Source organism: Ceratotherium simum, chromosome X (assembly GCF_057802395.1).
Source record: "Ceratotherium simum simum isolate JZ-2026a chromosome X, ASM5780239v1, whole genome shotgun sequence".
In the NCBI taxonomy this organism is placed as follows: Eukaryota; Metazoa; Chordata; class Mammalia; order Perissodactyla; family Rhinocerotidae; genus Ceratotherium; species Ceratotherium simum.
The window spans coordinates 17734671-17753570 of NC_141940.1; the positions used below are offsets into that span (position 1 = coordinate 17734671).

At 46.7% G+C, this 18900-nt stretch overlaps 1 protein-coding gene across 2 annotated transcripts; it reads left to right on the forward strand.

Annotated features, from left to right (window-relative positions):
• Positions 1-6500: 6500 nt before the first annotated feature.
• On the forward strand, positions 6501-9871 carry LOC147911769 (uncharacterized). 2 transcript variants are annotated; one of them, XR_015550753.1, is made up of 3 exons: positions 6501-6578; positions 8422-8513; positions 9216-9871. XR_015550753.1 is itself a non-coding variant. In XM_087427780.1 (2 exons), exons 1-2 carry the CDS (start codon positions 7806-7808, stop codon positions 9249-9251), a joined length of 744 nt encoding a protein of 247 aa, XP_087283906.1. In that variant the 5' UTR covers positions 6839-7805; the 3' UTR covers positions 9252-9871. The 2 variants fall into 2 exon arrangements, 1 of the variants encoding a protein (XP_087283906.1); XM_087427780.1 differs by lacking the exon at positions 6501-6578 and having other exon boundaries at positions 6839-8513.
• Positions 9872-18900: the final 9029 nt, after the last annotated feature.

Here is an 18900-nt window from a genome sequence, read left to right on the forward strand (position 1 = left end):
TAGCGTTGAAGGCAGTGATTCTGCGTCTTTGAGGACGGAAAAGGGTCCTTGAAATCAAAAGCAACAGCCATCAAGGACTTACTAAGCTCCTCTTTGGCAGAAAGGAAAAATTTACAAATTCATTCTACTTTTTCCGCCCGGTGAGATCATGGGAGTGGGAGAAGTTAAGATTTGAAATTTTTTCCCAAAGTTCTAAGATTTGCAAAAAACTATTTTTTTATCATAACTAATTTCATAAAGTCAAATAAAAATTACCAAAGGGCACTATCTTTTTTGTTTAATCTGACAGTGGGGCAAGCATTATTCTGTTATTACTGCTCACTACTAGCCTTTGCTTGAATCCTGAAAAAAGCCTTTACAAGTAACACACTAGAAGCTTCATAACACGATTTCAGTTGTTTTCTTTCTGTTAAATCTGTAACTCTATCCTGATTTTATCTCTCTGAAGACTTCTGGATATTTACAACATAAGGAAAGTCTTGTTTCCCTAATGCAAGGCCTTCATGAAAAACATAATCATAAAAGGCATTTCTCTTTAAAATAAAAATGCTGAGTTCTAGAAATTGTCTTTACAATTTAAAAAAGAATCTTCAGTTCAACTCGTTTCCCTAGTATCTATTTCCAAAGATTCACTCACAATTGCTTTTCAGAAAACACGTTCCAAAAATTATTCGAAATACCTTGTCACGCGTAACTTCCTTGCTGAATATCTCCGGTCTAGAGCTAATTTATTTTTCTCAGCTGCGCCTTCAGATCCTTCAAAGCTATTGCTAAACTCTCCTCCCTCGGCTGACTATAATTATTTCTTATCAAGGTAATTTCTGAATGTTTCGTGGAAGAAAATAGGAAGAAGAAATATGTGCTGTTTTCCTGAAAATACCCACTTGGAAATAGTATTTTAGAAGTGACAAAAAACAATTTCGTTTTGGGGGTTCCTTGTTGCCCAGTGAGAAGCTGCCTGACTAGCAGTTGGAGGGCCTCCCTGACATCCCCACTAGTGAGGTGAGGTGTGGCTGGGTTCGGTCAAGTTGGGAAGGGCCTACTAAAATGAGAAGCCATTTGCAGAATCAGGGTTTACTTCAGAGGTCCTAAGAAAATCCTTGAGACATCATTTTTGAAAAATATTTGAGGATTGTTCACTTGAGTAAATACTTAAGCCTGCCCTCCCTCACTTTCTGCGGCCTGTAGCCATATTACTCATCCTCAAAGAATTCATCAATATTCAACTGGCTCTCTAATTTGCTGATGGAGCAAACAGAGTTTAATAAAGAAAGCTGTTGCAATTTTTCTTTAGAGGACGTGCCACAAACTCGACTTTTATCTTCTAGTGCTGGAATCTTCTGCCCTTCTACTAATCTAGGTAGGGCAATGAAGGCTTACAGGCAGTTAGATCAACCCAAGCAAATTTACCCAGAAAAGTCTTTCACGCCAAGGACACTGGAGCTTTATAAATGATCTATCTGAGGGTTTAGAAGCTTGTTCAGTCACGTCTGACAGCCTGACAAACTTTCAGCCCTGTCCACGAAGAGTTTTGAAGACTTTAATAGGGAAATTGTAGTTTAGTAATAAGTTTTTAGCTCCCACCGAAGCCAGACAAGTCACTGCAGTTTTAAAATCTTTCCTGAAAATCAAATCTTAGTCTGTAAAATCTTTTTGGTTAATTTCTTAAACCAGCTTTGCAGACCCTGGAAGACTCTACTCTCCCTCCCCGTCACCTCCAAAAAAGCAGCAGACGCCAGTGCAAGGCCACGCAGCACTTGCAACGCCTTGGGTCTGCGAGATCGCCCTTGAAAAGAAATTAAGGTTTTACACCAGATCTACAGAAACATCACAGCAAAATGCATGCGCGAGTTAAGTGGCTCAAGAAACTCGAGCACCGAGTATGGTGGAATCCGTGGTTTTATTTTTGTATACTGATTTCGTGTGTGTGTCACTGTTGCTATTTTCTTTCGACACCTGATTTTTTTTTCCAGCCCCCGCCCGCGGTTCTCCACTACCCCGCGCGCAGGGCGCAGGCCGCGACAGCCACCCTCGGGGAGCGCGGGGGACACAGGCCGCAGCGGCGGCGTCAGGCGCGCGGCTCAGCTCCCCGCGGCCCACCGGTTTCCTCGCTCGTCCGCGGCGCAGGCGGCCGGCACGGCTGAGCAGACCGAGTCTGAGTCAGACCCTGGGTGGCTGAGAGCCGCCAGGGAAGCCCCCTCCCCGGGCGAGCGCGCTCAGCAGCTCCGCAGCGCCGTGCGCCTCGCTGCCCACCTGCCCCGAGATCCCCGGGGCCCCTCCTGGCCCGCGTCCCGTGCCCAGGGCTGTGGCCGCTGCAGGCCAGCGCTACCCATTGCTCTTCCCGTCCAGAACCCGCTCGATTTGAACCCTGCTTGCTCGCAAATTTGTCCCACCCGGGACAGGGAAAGAGAAAGAGGGCAGCGCTCATTTTCTTAGCGTTCAGGCGCTATTTTATAAAAGGTTTCTCGCAAAATTTTTATTATGACATTTTGCAAATATACAGGAAAGTTGATGGAATAGTACAACGAACGTCCGTTTATCCCCCCACCTGGATGTAACAACTGTTAACATATTGCAACACTTGCTTCCTCTCTCGCTCTCTCTCAGAATGTGTGCCTGTGTTCGCTGCATCATTTGAAAATTGCAGACATGGTGACATTTCACCTCTACACTTCAGCATGCATCTTCTAAGTCCAAAGACATTCCACTTACCTTCAGTACCATTCTCACACATAAGAAAATTAACTCTTCGTCCCTAAGAGCCTCTAGCATCCAGAAGAAGGGCTCGTTTCCCTCCTGTTTCCCCATTTCAGTTTTAACATCAGTTTCCCTTCTTGGACTGAGACATGTGTAGACAATTGTTCTCTCCCTCCGCGCTATGTCCCCCAAAGCGGACGGCCAGCACGTACGGGGCTCGCCTCGTCCCAGGGGTCTCTCTCCCTGAGATCCTGGCAAGGCGGCGAGGGCAGGGGAGTCCCGACGAGTCTGGACTCAAACGCGTGGGGAGAGCGCTACACTCACGCGGTCTGAGGCTCCCTGTCTCCTCCCCAAACCATCTCAGGCGCCCCAGGAAGCAGAGCGCAAGGGGCTTTGCTCAGCCACCTTGCTCCCTCCCGGCAGCTCAGAGGGCACCGCGAGGGGACCGGTGGGCGTGGGGTGGCGTTCGTCGTGTGGGTCTCTGGGTGCGCGCTGCGCTACCTTGTGCCCTTGTCTTTGCCATTTTCCATTCTCTCTTTTTTCTCCGTGAACCCTCGCTATCCGGCTCTGTATGGACTATTCTGGGCGCCCAGTGCCCTTCTCGGCCCTTCCCGGCTGCAGACCTAGGCTGTGGCGTCGAGCGCCTGTACACCCCCCCTTCCCTACCGCTCCTTTCCTCCCCTCCCCCCTTCCGCCCCCGGAGAAGCGCGGGGAAGGAGGGGGAGCGTGAGCACCGCGTGGCCACGCCCCCGGAGCCGGCTTTTTCTAGGGCCGCTCCTGGAGGCTCTCCGCTGGCTGCCCCGCTCGCCTTCCCGGGTGCGCACAGCTCCGACCCCTCGCTCCGCTCCGCCTCCGCCACGCCGCTCTCCGAGCTTCGGCTGCAGCCAGCGCAAGAGCGCACCCTCCGCGCCGCCACCCCGGCTCCCGGCCCTCTGCGCCCAGTTCTCGGTCCCTGTGGCTGGTGCCCGGCCCCTCGCGCCCCGCGACTTCGCCGTCTCCCAAGTCCCAGCCCCGCTCCCCGCCCGGGCCCGCTCTCTCGCTGTCTGTCCGCGCCTCTCCGCCCCCCTTCCTTCCTCCTTCTCTTTTGCTTGCTTGCTCGTTCGCTAGCTTTCAGTCTCGGCGAAACAGCTTCGCAGGAAAATCCCAGAAACCTTTGCAAAAAGCTGACAATGAAATTTAAGAAGTTCTTCGATTTCGGCGCCATTTTCGAGTGGAGCGAGAGGTGACATGCGATTTTTTTAAAAGGGACTTGTTGGCTGGCGTTTTTCCGGATAGTAACGTTGGTTACAGCAGACTGAAAAGAATCTGGTGACAGTGCTGAAAAAGTTCTGTGTGGCTTTGGGATTGGGAAGCACGTTTGGGGGCCGGGGTGCGGGCGAAACAGACCTTGAAAGTGTTTAGCACAGGAGTGCGGCCGGGAAAATTCTTAGGAAACGGGCCGAAAAAAGCTAACAGGGAGGGGCGGAGAGAGAAAACTGAGTAAGGGGCAGTGACCGACTGTCAGCCTCGCCAGGGTCGGGAGCGACTGGTTTTGACAAACTGTAAATGGACTTTTCATGGCTCTTATTTGCAAGCAGTAAAATATGCCTTGGAAATAAATGTGATTAACTTTGCATTGTCTTTTTCCCAATTAAAACTTTCAAGGTTCTTTAGTTTTCCCTGTAGGAATCTTGACATTGGGAAAGTTTGGCACGAATGCGCCGAGGGAAGGTACATGGTGTGTTTGGGGTGTGGGGAAGAAGGCATCTGCAAAATTAAGACAAAACGTTGTAAAATGTCAACAGAGGAAGAGGCGTATTCTTTGGCTCTTAAATGATTTGGCCAAACAGTTCAATTCAGAAGGGGGGGTGGGGCTATGAGCAAGTCGAAAGCATCGATTCTTTGTCTTTTGTATCAGCGACTGACCCTCTCCTGAAGTGACAAGACGCCTCTTTGTAATCTCTTTTCGTAAGTAAATTTCAGTCTAAGGGGAAATCCGTAAACTAGGGGAGCGAGGTGGCTTTTTCGGAATGTAAGTCGTTGTTACTGTCACTGGGAGAGAAGAAGGGGGGATTAAGTGAAAGGTACAAATGAATTCGATTCCAGCGAGTTTGCAGAGCAATCTGGAAGGGACCTTCGCCTTTGACACGATTGCTATTTCGAATGAACTATTGTTTTTCTAAGTAGTCAACTAAGGAAACGTTAAATTAGAGGTGACTTTAACATCTGATGTTATGGTTCACAAATTTGTGTGGAACATAAATATCTCATTGGGAGAAGGTTGTGGAGTTTTAAAGTATAACTGTGCATTTGCTTAACATGTTTTTCTTTCTTTTTAAGGGCAACGAAGGACGTTTTTCTCCACTAATCCCAAAAGTCAATGTAAAAGTTGTTTGTAAATAGCATAGCCAGAACAAGATGGAATTTAGAGACCCTTAATTGTATGTCTGAATGTAGGGATTGGGATTTTCATTATTAATAACTTTGTTTACCATGACATAAATAGAGTATTTGGTAACACTGGAACTCAGTCTGCTGTTATGAATTTTGTGCTTAGTCTCATTAAATACTCTGCACATTTTATTAACTAATAAATACACAACATCCATTTTACTGGTTTTGAAAAACCTACATAATTTTTAAGTGAACCAAAACACTTAGCATACTTGAATACTTCGTGTCTATTACTTGTGTTGAAATACATTTTAACCTTCAAAACCATTAGAGTTTTGTGCTGGTTTTCTTGTTTTAACCTTTAGGTTTGTGACTGAGGGTTACAGGGTAGTTTCTTTTATGCCAATTGAATCTTTCGTTTAAACAGTGGAGGGGGATGCCTGAAACTTATTGCCAGTGTGTGTCCATTTTAAAAAGGGAAAAGTGGTATCTAATGAGTTAATCATTAAGGAGTATGCACAGTGCCGGCCATTTCAGGACGTGAAAGAGTTTCTGTGGAGCTGCTTGAGACAGGAAGGAGTGATTTGACATCAAGTATTTCAACTTTTTGATTTATGTTTTGATTGGTGACATTGAAAGGCATAAATTATTTATAAATAAGTTTGAATAACCAGTTACATATGTGAACATCCAGATATTTCATCTAGGGACAGTTATCTCTCATTCTTTGATAATTTTAACAAGAACTCAAAGCAGGGTGTTTGCTGTAAGAATGAAGCACTGGCGAGTTAAAGAGATCATCTGATGCTCGCAGGGACGGATCTGTATTTCTCAGCTATCTTATATGTTAGAATCAGCTAAAGCTGCCAGAGATGTGTTGGTGATCTCCTTTAAGTCAATAAAGGAAAAGTTTTTTTAAAATGGGGACATTGAATGAGACTTATGATTTATAATATGCAGCAGGAAGAAATTTCACTAAGATTTTGAAGCTGGCAAGAGTGATCCAGATGTTGCCACACTGCCTTAATTTATTTTATCTTATTATTACTTTCAGAGGTAAGATTCTTTCCCACCCTAATTCCTATCTCCCACCCCTCTGCTTTTCACCACTACGCTTTGCCAAGATTCATCCTCTGGGGTAAAAATCAAGAGCCACACCCTTCACTCCACCTGCCGATGCTGGAAATTAAATGAAGTTCTGAAAAGTACGTCGATTTGGAATGATATGTCTCTGTTATCCATTTTACGTTACTCATCGCCATTGGGCGGGGCGGGGCGGGGCCGGGCTTCCTTCCAGTCACCGTGTCTTTCTCCACCTGCAGGTACCCCAGAGCGATCCCCCTTCGTTGACTCCGAGGGGATGCAGCAGCAATTCATGTTTTGAAGTGCTTTAAACGGTTCAAAACGTGAGGCGCTGCTATACCCCCTCGCGGGAAAGTTGGAAGGTGGGGTTCTGCTGGACTTGTGTTCCTGCGAGGCGCCCGCTCCCAAGGCCAGCTCAGGAGCAGGTAGGTGCGCGGGGGCTTCGGTTTCTCTCTTCTCTGTGTGCCCTTCCTCGCCCACGAGGCATGGCCTTAGTCGGGGGAGGGCGCCACTGCTCGGCGGGGGCTCGGGGCGGTCAGGGGCCGCGCGCAGGCGGTGCGCGCCGAGGAGGGACGCGGCGCCCCGCACTCAGCCGTGCCCTAGCAGCGGGAACAGTACTGCAGCGGGCGATCGGTGCTCTGGAGTATTGTTCCTGCTGCCCGGGCAAGGCTGGGACTCCCGCACGGGCCCACCCACCAGGTAAGTCCTTGTCCAGCGCCTGCAGTGTCTGCCCCGGAGCAGCGAGAGCCGGGCCTAGCGCGTCTGTCCTCCATCAAACGTTTGCCAGTCTTTGAATATGTAATAGGTGTGAACGATGCTTTATTTTAGCACCCCTTTCCCTGCCCAGGAAAAATTTAAACGATTGAAAAAAAAAAAATCCCTTCCTGATCACTTAGAATACCACTCACGCGACAAAAAGGAAGACAGACTACCTTCAGGCCCCAATAACTAAATGGGGAAGGGGAGGGATTTTGGAAACGGAGTAAGGGGAGGCAGGAAGGGTGACCCGCTGCAGGCAGTCCCCAGGCCGCTCTGCAGTTCCTGGGAAACGGGCTGACGTCCTGCGTGTGGAAAGGACTTTGGAGTACACGAAAGACTGAAGTTTCTGGGCCCTTCCCGACACCCTCTCCTCCCTCCCCCCTAGCTGTGTCGCGGGGAGCTTCAGTCGAGCTCGGGCCGCGAAGGATGGGGCAAGGCGCGGGGCCTTGCAGCCCAGTGAATCCCAGGCGGCGCGGGAAGGCGCTGGCCTGCCGGATCTGAGGCCTGCAGGGAGAGCGGGGACCCCACGGCGTGGCTCTGGAATGAGGCTCTGCGTCTCTAGCTGCTTCTTGCACTATCCCCCAAAATCTGGTCCCAGAATTCCACTCTGGAGGCGCCGCCCCAAGGCCACCTTTGTCACTCACCCCAGAGGCCTGGAAACTGGCAGGAAACTGGCTTGACACTTCCTGAGAAAATGGCAGCACCTGAGCTGTCCACTCAGGGGTCCTTGTGCCTTCACAACTCTGGGCACTATTGCTAATTAGCGCTGCGCATCTGTCGACCTCTAAAGCCACCTCCACCCCTCACTGGGGGTCCCCAGTCGGTTAGGAGCTTGACAGTCGGCCTGGAAAAGAGAGGGCTAATTTTACTCTGGCTGAGGTCTCGCTTTTCCTATGAAAACCGCTTTAGATTTTTTTGACCTGGCACATCGGCAGGTAAAGGACTATTGGCAAAGACAAAGGGAGGTGTGGACTCTTTTCCACCCTTTGTGGCATCTTAAAAGAAACGAAACACAAAAAGCCCCTCTTGTCTGTATGGGCTGCCTTGGCCTGGTCTTCCCGGGGGCCGGGAAGACTCCCAAAGAGTCCCACTTTTTGGATGCCCGGGGTTCCAGGTACCCAGATCTGGGAGTCAGGCTCCAGCCGCCTGCTCTCCCAGACTCCCTTGCGCTGGGGCCGGCGCGGGCAGTGGGGGGCTCTTCCGGCCGTCGGGGACCCTCTGGGTCCCAGGGGCGCCGCGCCCCGGCGGCCTTCGCCGGCCTGGCTTCCCCGGCCGCCGCGCCCCCGCCCCAGCAGCGATCTCCAGGCCTGGCAGCCCCGGAGTCGGGCCCGCCCCGCTCGGCCGGCCCAGGGCCCCTCGGGCCCGCAATGCCGAGGCCTGAACGGCGAACAGGTTCCCGCAGCCGCCTTTCTTTGCCCTTGGGGTTCGGGGAGGCACGGAGACTGCCCTCCTGCCGCTCACCAGCTTCCCTTCTCCCTTTCTCCCCGCTCTGTATGGGTCCCCCTCAAGCCAGGAGGCCCGATGGCACCCGGCGCCCAGCCCTCCAGGAGGACCATGCCCGCGTCATCCGGCTCCGTCCAGTGGGCGCCTGCAGGACCCAGGTGAGAGACCCGGCCGGTTGGGGACCGCGAGGGGCGGAGGGCGGGGAGCAAGTGATCCTGACTAGAGGGCATTGCCTTCCAGAAGCAAAAAGGCCCTTTACCCAGGGCACCCAAGAGGCGTCTAAATTGAGGGCATCCACACAGCCCTTTGATTCGTGGTGCCCTTTTCTGACTTAAAACATTCATCTTGCACCATTATTCACACGATTGGAGTTGCAATGTGCCTAGATTTTCCTCCAAGGACAAAAATGTGAATAAAGCAATATTTTAGCCAAACATTTCTGTGTCAATTAAGAAGATGGCAATTCGTTCCAGACTATAAATTCTCTTGAACAACTCTCTAAGGAATTCTTTAAAATTGTTTTTCAACGTTGCTAAATGTGCATCATAATGTGTGGGAGACGTGTGTAAAGTGGATCAATTTAGAGTCAGCTGATTAATTGATCCAATGTTACCACCTTCCAGCAGGCACCTTCCAATTGTTTTCTCCTTTTTTCCCAACACATGTTACTTGTTAGTGAGGAAGCTGCGTGCACAAGGCATTGTATTAAGTTTATTACACAGACGTGGCCCTTAAACTAGGAAAAGCTTAGTCTCCTCTAAATTTAAAATTCGACATTTCTATAAGTTGTGGGACAAGATATACAGGTTGCTTTTATAAACTAGAATTGAACATAATTTTTTTAAAAATTTTAATCACAGGAATATTTTTTGAAGGCCTCCAGCATCTCCAGTTAGCAGTACTGACTTTTTTTCCAACAAAGGAACACTACATCAACACTCTTGGCCGGGATCTGAACACAGAAGACTCCTGTTTCAAGAAAATACAATCATCTCTCAAAGTGTGTAACTTATATGCATTTTTAACTCACTAGGTATTGAAAACCACCCAAGTGTCCCACAACATGGGGTAAAATATAATCAATCACTCAATGTAATGTTATACATCCTTTAAAAATGTTATTGGAAAATGTTTTATGATCTGTAAGTTGAAATAACCCTCTCCCACCATTTCTTTCGCCCTGCTGCTCCCCCATACCCATGCTTCTTTGTTCCAATTGGCATGTAAACTTGTTTTTCCCGCCAAATGAGTCAGTCATGATGGGAACGTCAATTGATTTGAACAGATGTGTGTCAATGTTACTTGGAAAACTAGATGCCAATAACCAGGGCCACAAAGAAAGGCAGTGGTTGCAACTCTGTAAAAATGTATGCGTGCATACAGACAAGGAGTAAAGTGGAACCCCAAACAGGAAGAGAGTTGGATACACTCCAGTGCTGGGAGATTGAACGATTGTATGCTGCTTTTGATTTCCGTTAATACAGGCAACTGTCCAATTAAAAAGACCTAATGAGGACTCTGCAGTGAAAATTATTTTGCTGATTGTTTTAAAACACCATATCTATCAAATCATCAAGGCAGATGGGGCAGCAGGGGACTGGGTTTGTTCCCCCAATCTTGGACTAGAGATCTCAGGGCAACACTGGGAGAAAAAGTGATCCTACACAGGTGGGAATTAACTTCCAGGCAGGGTTCCTGAGAGACGGTGCAAGAGGAAAATAAAAATAGGTTCAAAAAGCATTTTTTGGAAGATCAATGAATTTTTTGATAGGAATTGATAGGAATTAAAGACTTGAGTTGGGGCTATATCCATGGTGGCACAAATTTTTAGAGACCTATTTTCCTATCAGCCTTCACTGTAACTTATCCTCATGACCCTAGAACGTTATATATGCATTCATATTTAGAATGACTACTCTTAAACGAAAAACATATATATACACCAATTATAGCAAATGTGTATCTCCCTGCCACCCTACACCCTACTCCTCCCCACCCTTTCATAATATTTCACCTATCTGCTGCCTTTGCCTCCCTCCCCCGATCCGCAATTGATCTCTTTGGCAAGTTCAAAAAGGCTTCGACCCCTGCGGGGATAGTAAATTGAGCCATTAGGGAAGAGCCCTGAAAAGATTTCCATTTCTGGTAGTCGCTCCGCTTCGGAGCACTCCCCTGACTCTAGTGAGCTCCAGCATCTGAGCAGCCGGTGGGAGTTCAGGAGGTGGCCCTGCCTGGCTTCCCCACCCGTCCTGTCAGTGTGGGAGCTGAGAACTGAGCCAGCACACCGCGAGTCCGGATTGCTTTGAAGTGTGATTCTCCCAAAGCAGCTCCCTCACCTGTCCCCCATCCCCGCCCCTGCCCGCTCTCCAGACCAGACGGTTATCCCAAGAGCAGACCTTTCAAAGGCCTGGCCACAAACATCGCAATCATCAGAATCATAATAATCCCAATATCTTACTTTTGTATCGTGCTTTTACATGCTTTTCCAAATGCTTTCATATTTTGTACTTCCAACAACCTCGAGAGATAAATAGGATATGGCAGTCATAAAAAACAATTACAGACAAGAAAACTGGGGCTTCTGGAGGTGAAGGATTTGTCCGAGGCTAGTCTGGGGCCTCGTCCCCAGACCTCGTGCTGTGCCTCTTATATCATTACCTGTTAATCAGAACAGACTACACAGTAGTGACTAGAGCAGGAAATGGAGTGGAATTAGTTTTGTTAGAAAAATTCGAGGTGAAACTGATTAGTCTTATGGTGAGCGGACACCTGCTGGGTAAGGCCCAAGATCGGCCTCAGGATGACTAAATAGTGACAGTAAACTACCCAGCTATGTACAAGTAGACGTGCACAGACCAAAAAAAGCATGATGTAAGTTCATTTAAAATCTCTGGTCCAATTTGAAAGCTTCTATAGATTCAACCAAATTAATATTAAGGAAACAAATGGAATGTCCAACCATAGGAGTTCACTTAGTCACTCAATCAATGGAACCTTTTTCAACCATTACAAATAATAATTTTAAAGATTATGTAGAAACCTGGAAAATGCTTATGATACCAAGTTTTACAAATCAAGGACATAAAATCTCATGGACATCACGATTGAAAAGTGGCTTTATATAGGAGCAGAAACTGGAAAGAACATGCAAAATATACATACTTGTTGCTTAAGGTGGTGGGATTCGAGCTAAAGTTTTTTCTTTCTTTACTTTTCCATGTATTTTTGTTATGCCATGTCTTTCTGTTACATTGTCGAACATAATTCTCTAAAAAGGCTTTAGGGGTCATGGGCAACACAGAAATTTTGAGTCAAGGATGCACAGACCTCAGACATCTCGGGGATCATCATGTCACGAGATACCACTGTGCACTTGTGACAGATTGATAACTGAAAGGTCTGGGAGCCATTCATCTTCATAGCAATACAACTGGTAAGTATCACAAGACCAGTTGATGAAAAGATCAGAAGAAAAGGGGGCCCTAAACAAGGAAGAAAGTGGTTGCCATGGTGGAAGGAGGGGGACGAGTTGTATTTTAATAGTTTAATGGGAGGTAGGGGGCAGAGTTTGTGTCTTTATTATTTTCAATTTCTTTTTAATGGATTGACTCTTACACAAGGCATAAGATTTTATATTCATGCTAGAATGTTAAAGAATTTATGCTTAAGCAAACAACAACTGGAAAAACATTAGCTATAAACATTGCAGACATGGGGTCATCTTTAATATGTTGAGTCCATATAAGTGGTCAAGAAAAAACAAAAACTGCATGAACAAAAATCACAGAAAATAAAGACATAAAGACACTCATTTCAGTATTTTTAAGGATGGAAATTAGGAACATCCTGAATGACCAATAACAAAGGATTGGGTAAATAAAATATGGTGCATATAATAAGTGACATGAGAATGTGCTCCTGATGAAATATTGGTGATAAAAGAAATGTGCACATTTTTTGCTCTGTTGCCATCTATATAATCTAAGCATATAGGGAGCATCCTCTGTGCAGCTTTGTTTCAACATACAGATAAAAGGCTAGGAAGAAATAAATCAAAACTTTAATAGTGGTTATCTCTGAGTTGTGGTATAATAAGTGATCAAAGAAAGATGCTAGACTATTTTTGCGATGTGTTCCTAATATGCAATATAAATGTATTGGGAACATTTTGCATTCATAGTTTTGTATCAATAATACGGAAAGAAGGCTAGGAGGAATTATACCAAAGTCTATCAAAGAAAGATGCTAAACTGTTTTTGCGATGTGTTCCTAATATGCAGTATAAATATATTGGGAGCATTTTGCATGCATGGTTTTGTATCAATATACGGATAAAAGGCTGGAAGGAATAAACCAAAAATCTTATAATGGTTATCTGTGGGTTGCAATATGATAAAGTGATAAAAGTAAGGTACAAAATTATTTTTGCAATATGTTCCTGAATATGTAATATAAGTGTATTGGGAACATTTTGCATCCATAGTTTTGTATCAATATTTAGAGAAAAGTCTAGGGAGAAATATACCAAAATTGAATAGTAGTTATTTCTGGGTTCTGGTATTATAGATGATATCTGTTTTTCTCTTTATTCTTTTATGTATTTTCCAAGTAATACTTGTATAAACAACAAAATGCATTACTTTTATAGCGATAATAAAACATTTTATTTTTGTCAAGAATTTGTATTTATTTAAAAAAAAAAAAGCATGGCCCCCTGACCTGGGGATGGGGAAGGACTTCCTATTTGGGCAGCAGTGGGCCTAGAATACATTTTCAAACCTGTCTGGGCAAACCCTCCACGGTTTCAGTTGGCTCTGCAGTGCAGATGTGTGTTATCATTTGCTCTTGGCAAATGAAAGAAAAAGTATAATTTAAAAATATAACCATGACAGAGTAATAATAGTAATATTGCTAAACAGACTGCTATCTGCTATCTAATCAAAGTAACACTTTAAGAAGTATAGAAAGTTGAAACAGCCTCCTTTTCCTGCAGGAGCAGTTGAGGACGGCGGGACTTGGATGCTTGCCCAGGGCCTCAAGACACATTGGCCAGTTTGGGACATGCCTGAGTCAGGAAAACACCTTACAGAAAGCCTAATTCCACTTAGCTAACTTTTTGCAGTTGCAGATAAAGCCCCCTGCATTTTCCCACCAATTCTGCTGAGCTCCATAACAACCCTGGTGTTGCAGAACACACGTGCCACCCGAATTTAGGCTTTCCTTGTTCTGGTGAGAGAGACATAACTACTTGGAAACATACCAGGTCCATGGTCTGACAAGACACACACCAAGGGTTTGAACGTTCCTCAGTTAAACTAATTTGAACAGAGACACCACGTTAGAAGAAGACCTAGGGTCCCACCGTCCTTTTAGAAGCACTCTGGGGAAACTTTTTCCCCCAAAGGATTAGTCACACTCTGTAGCAAGTCCATAGTACTAGACATTACTTTCAAATTATGTCCATCGTATTCCTTAAAGCAGAAACTGCAGTTGTGAGACAAAAATATACTTTGAGAACATTCTTCCATTTTACTGCTGCCGTGTCCTTGTTCTGCTTAAGAAAAAATAATCATACAACCAAACTTGTCCTTTTGCATAAATGTGTGTGCTCCTCTTGAAGTCTTTCATAACCATTTTTCTCTGCTGCATTCTGTCCATCAGAACACATTTTCTGGGTGCCTACCTCTGTGCTACTCACTTATGGGGAAAGGACAGGATGGGAGAGAGGCAGGGGTTAAGGCGATACTGAGCCCGAGTGGCCTTGAACACACCAATCCTTTCCTCTGTCTGCCACCGGGTACAGAGCTGAGATCAGCCGGGCTTTGACCTTCTTCTGAGCCAGGTCGGACCACACAGAGAATCTGCTTTGCTCAGCCAAATTATCCAGCGTCCTCCCCCTAGGCTTCACTGTGGTCCTGCTAGACAAAGAGTATGGAATAGAGGAAGAGTGTGGGAGGGCCCCCTTCCTAAATGGAAGGTCTTAACGTTCAGAGGGGACAGCGAGAGATCCTTGATATAAACACTGATCTTAAACTCCTTTCATGTACTAGTGAAAAAATCTCCAGCCCCTGACTCTCAGAACCAATAAAATGTCCTAGAATTTGGCCAGTACAGAGAGCACTCCTCCTAGTTGGGAGTATGCCAAGAGGGGCTGGGGGGCGGGGCGGGGGCAAGCGCAGAAGGAGCTGGGAGCTGCCCTTTGCTAACAGGGTCAGTGCAATCCCTCATTTTACAGAAGAGGAAACCGAGTTGCCGAGAGAGGAAATAACTTGCAGAGAGGTCATGTGGGGAATTGGTGGCAACGTTAGAACTTGAACCTTGATCTTCAGGGCTCTTTCCACTGTAATACACTGTGTCTAAAGGACAGAGGGAGCGACCCAGGAAGATGCTAGGGGAGGACATTGCAGACAGGGGAGAAGAGCCTGGCACAGGCACGGGCTGGCGTGGCACCGGGGCAGTCAGGAGATAGGTCTGGAGGAAATTGTTCAAGTCTGGCTTCACAACGTGGGCTATGCAGACCCTTGAGGGGATAAGACTGTCCTAAGGCTTTGCAAAAAGCCACAGAGTACATATGGCACAACTTCCTTGAGCACAGATTTGATTCAATAGTGAATCATTTAAAGCATTGTTTTTCTGTTAAAACTAGCACAGATTCAAAAAGATAAAACTGATACCTCAAAATCATTTCAAGTTTCATGACTCCCACCCCAGCCTCATTCCGAGGGAGTATTTATGTACTCGTCCCTAGACATTTGGCTTTTTGTTTGTTTTTCCTGCCAGTACCAGGATCCTTGACTGCTCCTGATAACAGCTCCCCTGCTCTTTCCTTTGGTGACTGCAGCTCCCCAACCCGGCCCCAATCACGTGATTCTGGAAGAGCTGCCAGTCACAGTAAACTTCTAGAGCCTCCTGCCAGGCATATAACCCAGGTCAGGCCAACGTAGTATCCCATGCCCCTTTCCTCATGGATCACACTAGTGACAGCGCATGTGACCCTGGCCTAACCAATGAGAATACTTCCCTGGGATTTTTTTTTGTTTAATCCTGAAATAGAGAATCTCTCTTCCTTCTGCAGTTTCTAAGCCTGGAGCTGTATGTGGCTATGCCCTCAATCATCCTGCTTTACCACGTCCATCACCAGGAGGAAGCCCATCTTCAGCCAAAGAGAATGAGAACAGCATGCACATAGAAACACAGACAAATGATATTGTTTAAGTCATGGACCCAGATCCGAAGCACATATTGTCCCTTTTTTGTTTAATTTGGTTTCATTTATTCATTCAACAAATATTTACTGAGCACCTTCTAGGTGCCAGGCACCATTCCAGGGTCTGAACATAGAGCAGTAAGCAAAAGAGACAATGACCCTGCTCTCATGGAATTTCATTCTAGATTGAGTGGGGCTTCTGTTTTTTGCAACTGAAACAGTGCTGCCTGCCAGATCACAGAAGAATTTACATGCTAGGATAAGGACCAGAGAGAGTCTATACTGTAAACAAGGAGAGTCTTTGAAATTTCTTGAGCAGAGGAATCACGTGATCTTTCACAGCAGTCTAGATTTGAGGCAGGCCGGGTTGGAAGCAGTGACTATGAAAAGGCTGGAGTGGCTAGGACTCTGATTTGTTCCATTTTTGAAATATCCCCATGAAGAGGATGTCATACCTGAATCAAGGTTCCTGGGATGAAACTCAACTTAGAAGGAAAATAAAGTGCTTCCAGGAAGTGCTCCGGCCCAGCTTCCGGCATCCCACCCTCCCCTCCGTTGTTTGGTTCAGCCTTCCTGGCGTGCTCCGTTTTCCTGTCCTTTGCCCATGTGCTGCCCCAATGTCGATCTGCATGTGGAGTGCACGTGCCACTGACCAGAGCATGGTAGCTGAAGGGAAGGCCCATAGGAGCTCCCCGTCTAGGCTGCCCTCTCCCTGCCCAAACCACTGCACCTTTAAGACCCATTCCAAGTGCTTCCTTCTCCAGAGGACTTCCCTGTCTGCCCCCCCCCCGCCATGTTGAACCTCCTTTGTACGCCTGCCACACCCATGTCCAGGCACTTGCTCATAGTAGATGTGGATTTTTTTCAGGTGTGCCTCCTGCAATTCAGTAGGAAGCTGCATGCAGGGAAGAACCAGGCTCTCCTTCATCACCTCCCCCATGGAGCCTAGCCCTGTGCCTGACACAGCAGAGGGCATGCTCAACCCAGGTTACCTGATGGAACTAATTGTGGAGACGGCTCAGGGATAAGGCGGTCCAAAGGCCAGTCTTACTTTATGCCAATTTTATTGTTATAATTATTAGTAGCATCCTCTTTCACTCTCAAAAGTGTCCCATGATAAAATATATTGTCACCTACTCATCTGGAGGGTAACAAAGGGGCTGTTGACACAGCCAAGTTGAAGTGGTTCCTGATATAGGACAAAATATTTATAAAATCTAAGCAGCATTATATTTCAATTCTGTGCTCTGTCACTTGGAACCAAACATGCTCCTTGCAGAGCTCTGGAAAGTCTTGCCGGCTTGACTGCATCCAGCTCCCACTCGCTCTCTAGCACATCAACCATTAAAGACACAGTCCAGCCTGTCACAAGACTCAGATATTGCCTTCACTTATTTCACACCATGGGTATGTAAAATAGCACTATCACACTCCATAAAGACTGGAAAGACACACAGGCCCAGTCCAGGACCAGGAAGAATTCAAAGGCAATCATCAACAAACTGGAAGTCCAGCAGATGGGGCAAACTGCTGCTTGATGATTCTTTTCAGCCCTTAGCTTATGAAAGCCTGCCTCACAGGAGCAGCCAGAAGAAAAAAACACCCTCATCTCCCATCACGCTCCCATCTTCCCCTCTACCTCGGTCTCCGCAGAGTTATGGTTTCATCCTGCCACCGCTCCTGGCACTCAAACTGGAAGCTCTATTTGCCTACGACACACATTCTTCAGAGGGGAGCACCTGTAAGACAGGCAAGTCTCCCGTTGGTGGATTAAAGATGGCCACAAACTCTTTGACATTCCTCCCACTGGGATTTGGGTCTATGCCCCCTTCCCTCAAATCTGGGCTGGCCTCAGTGACCTGCTGCCCAAGTGGCAGAAGTGGCCTTGAAGCTTCCACCGGGGTCTCTTGGAGCCTCGAGCTTCCACGTAGGAGTCCGCCTACTCTGAGGACATCGTGCTGGAGAAACCATGTGCAGAGATAACCATGGAGAGGCCCCAAGACCGCAATAAGGAGGGAAAGAGATGCCCAGGCAGCCCCTAACTGTTCCAGCCCCTAGCAGTTCAGGTCATCCCAGCTGAGTCCCTGGATATCACTAGTCATCGCTGCCAAATCGCAGATTCCTGAGCAAAAGAAATGATTGTTATTGTTTTAAGAGACGAAGTTTTGAGGTGGTTTGTTATGTAGCAATTGACAAGACACTCCCTCTTGCCAGTATTGATTTATTACTTCTTGTAGCATAAGTTTGATGTGCTATTTAAGCTCAAGGTCCAAAAGTGAGGCTAGGACACAGTGGGTGAAGGCAACAGGGAACCCTGGACCGCTGCACTCCTAGTTCAACAGTGTATGAGCACTACTGGTGGTGGGTGAGAGGATGGTTAAACAGTAAAGGAGAAAACAAAAACAAATGTAGTACTACGTGTTTATTTTAAATTTCATTTATGGCAAGTAAAAATGATTTTTGTTTCCCACAGTGAAATAAAATTATGCTTAAAAAAAGTTTGTCACACCCATTACGATGACTACTATGAAAAATACAGAAAATAACAAGTGTTGGCAAGGATCTGGAGAAATTGGAAGCCTTATGCGTTTCTTGTAAAATGGTACAGCTACTGTGGAAAACCACATGGCAGTGCCTCAAAAAATTAAACATAGAATTACCATATGATCCAACAATCCCACTTCTGGGTATATACACAAAAGAACTGAAAGCAGAGATTCAAACAGATATTTGTACATCAGTCCGTGTTCGAATAATGAGGGCAGCATTATTCACAATAGCCAAAATGTGGAAACAACCCAAATATTCACCCACAGATGAAGGGACAAAGAAAATGTGGTATATCCATAAAACAATATTATTCAGCCTTAAAAGGGCAGGAAATTCTGATACATGCTACAACATGGATGAACCTTGAAGACATTATGCTAAGTGAAATAAGCCCAACACAAAAGAACAAATATTGTATGATTCCACTGATAGGAGTTATATCACTTATGTGAGTAGCCAAACTCATAGAGACATTAATTCTGGCAGCTAGCTGCCGTCTTCCACGACGGAGGAGCAGAGTGACCTACCGCCGAGTCCTCCGAGTTTTACTGGCGGGGGTCCCCACACAGGAGGAGTGCCCCTCTCTGGCCTGCCAGTAGGAGACAATGAGACCAGATTCTCAGAAGTCGGAAGATTTAACAACAGGGCCTCCAGCACCGCTGGTATGGCCTAGCTGGGACACCCTACAGGCGCACCGGAGTTCCCGCCTGCCCAAGGACGCGGAGCGCATGCGCGCGCCGCTCTTCGACGCCCCCCCCCCCCCGCCCCCCGGCAGCCCCCTCTCGGCG

Bases quoted from the DNA above. Each gene is read 5' to 3' on its own strand.
- LOC147911769 (XM_087427780.1), top strand. From the start codon at position 7,806: ATGAAAACCGCTTTAGATTTTTTTGACCTGGCACATCGGCAGGTAAAG. The intron at 8,514-9,215 runs GTGAGAGACCCG...TTTTAATCACAG, and splicing joins TGGGCGCCTGCAGGACCCAG to GAATATTTTTTGAAGGCCTC.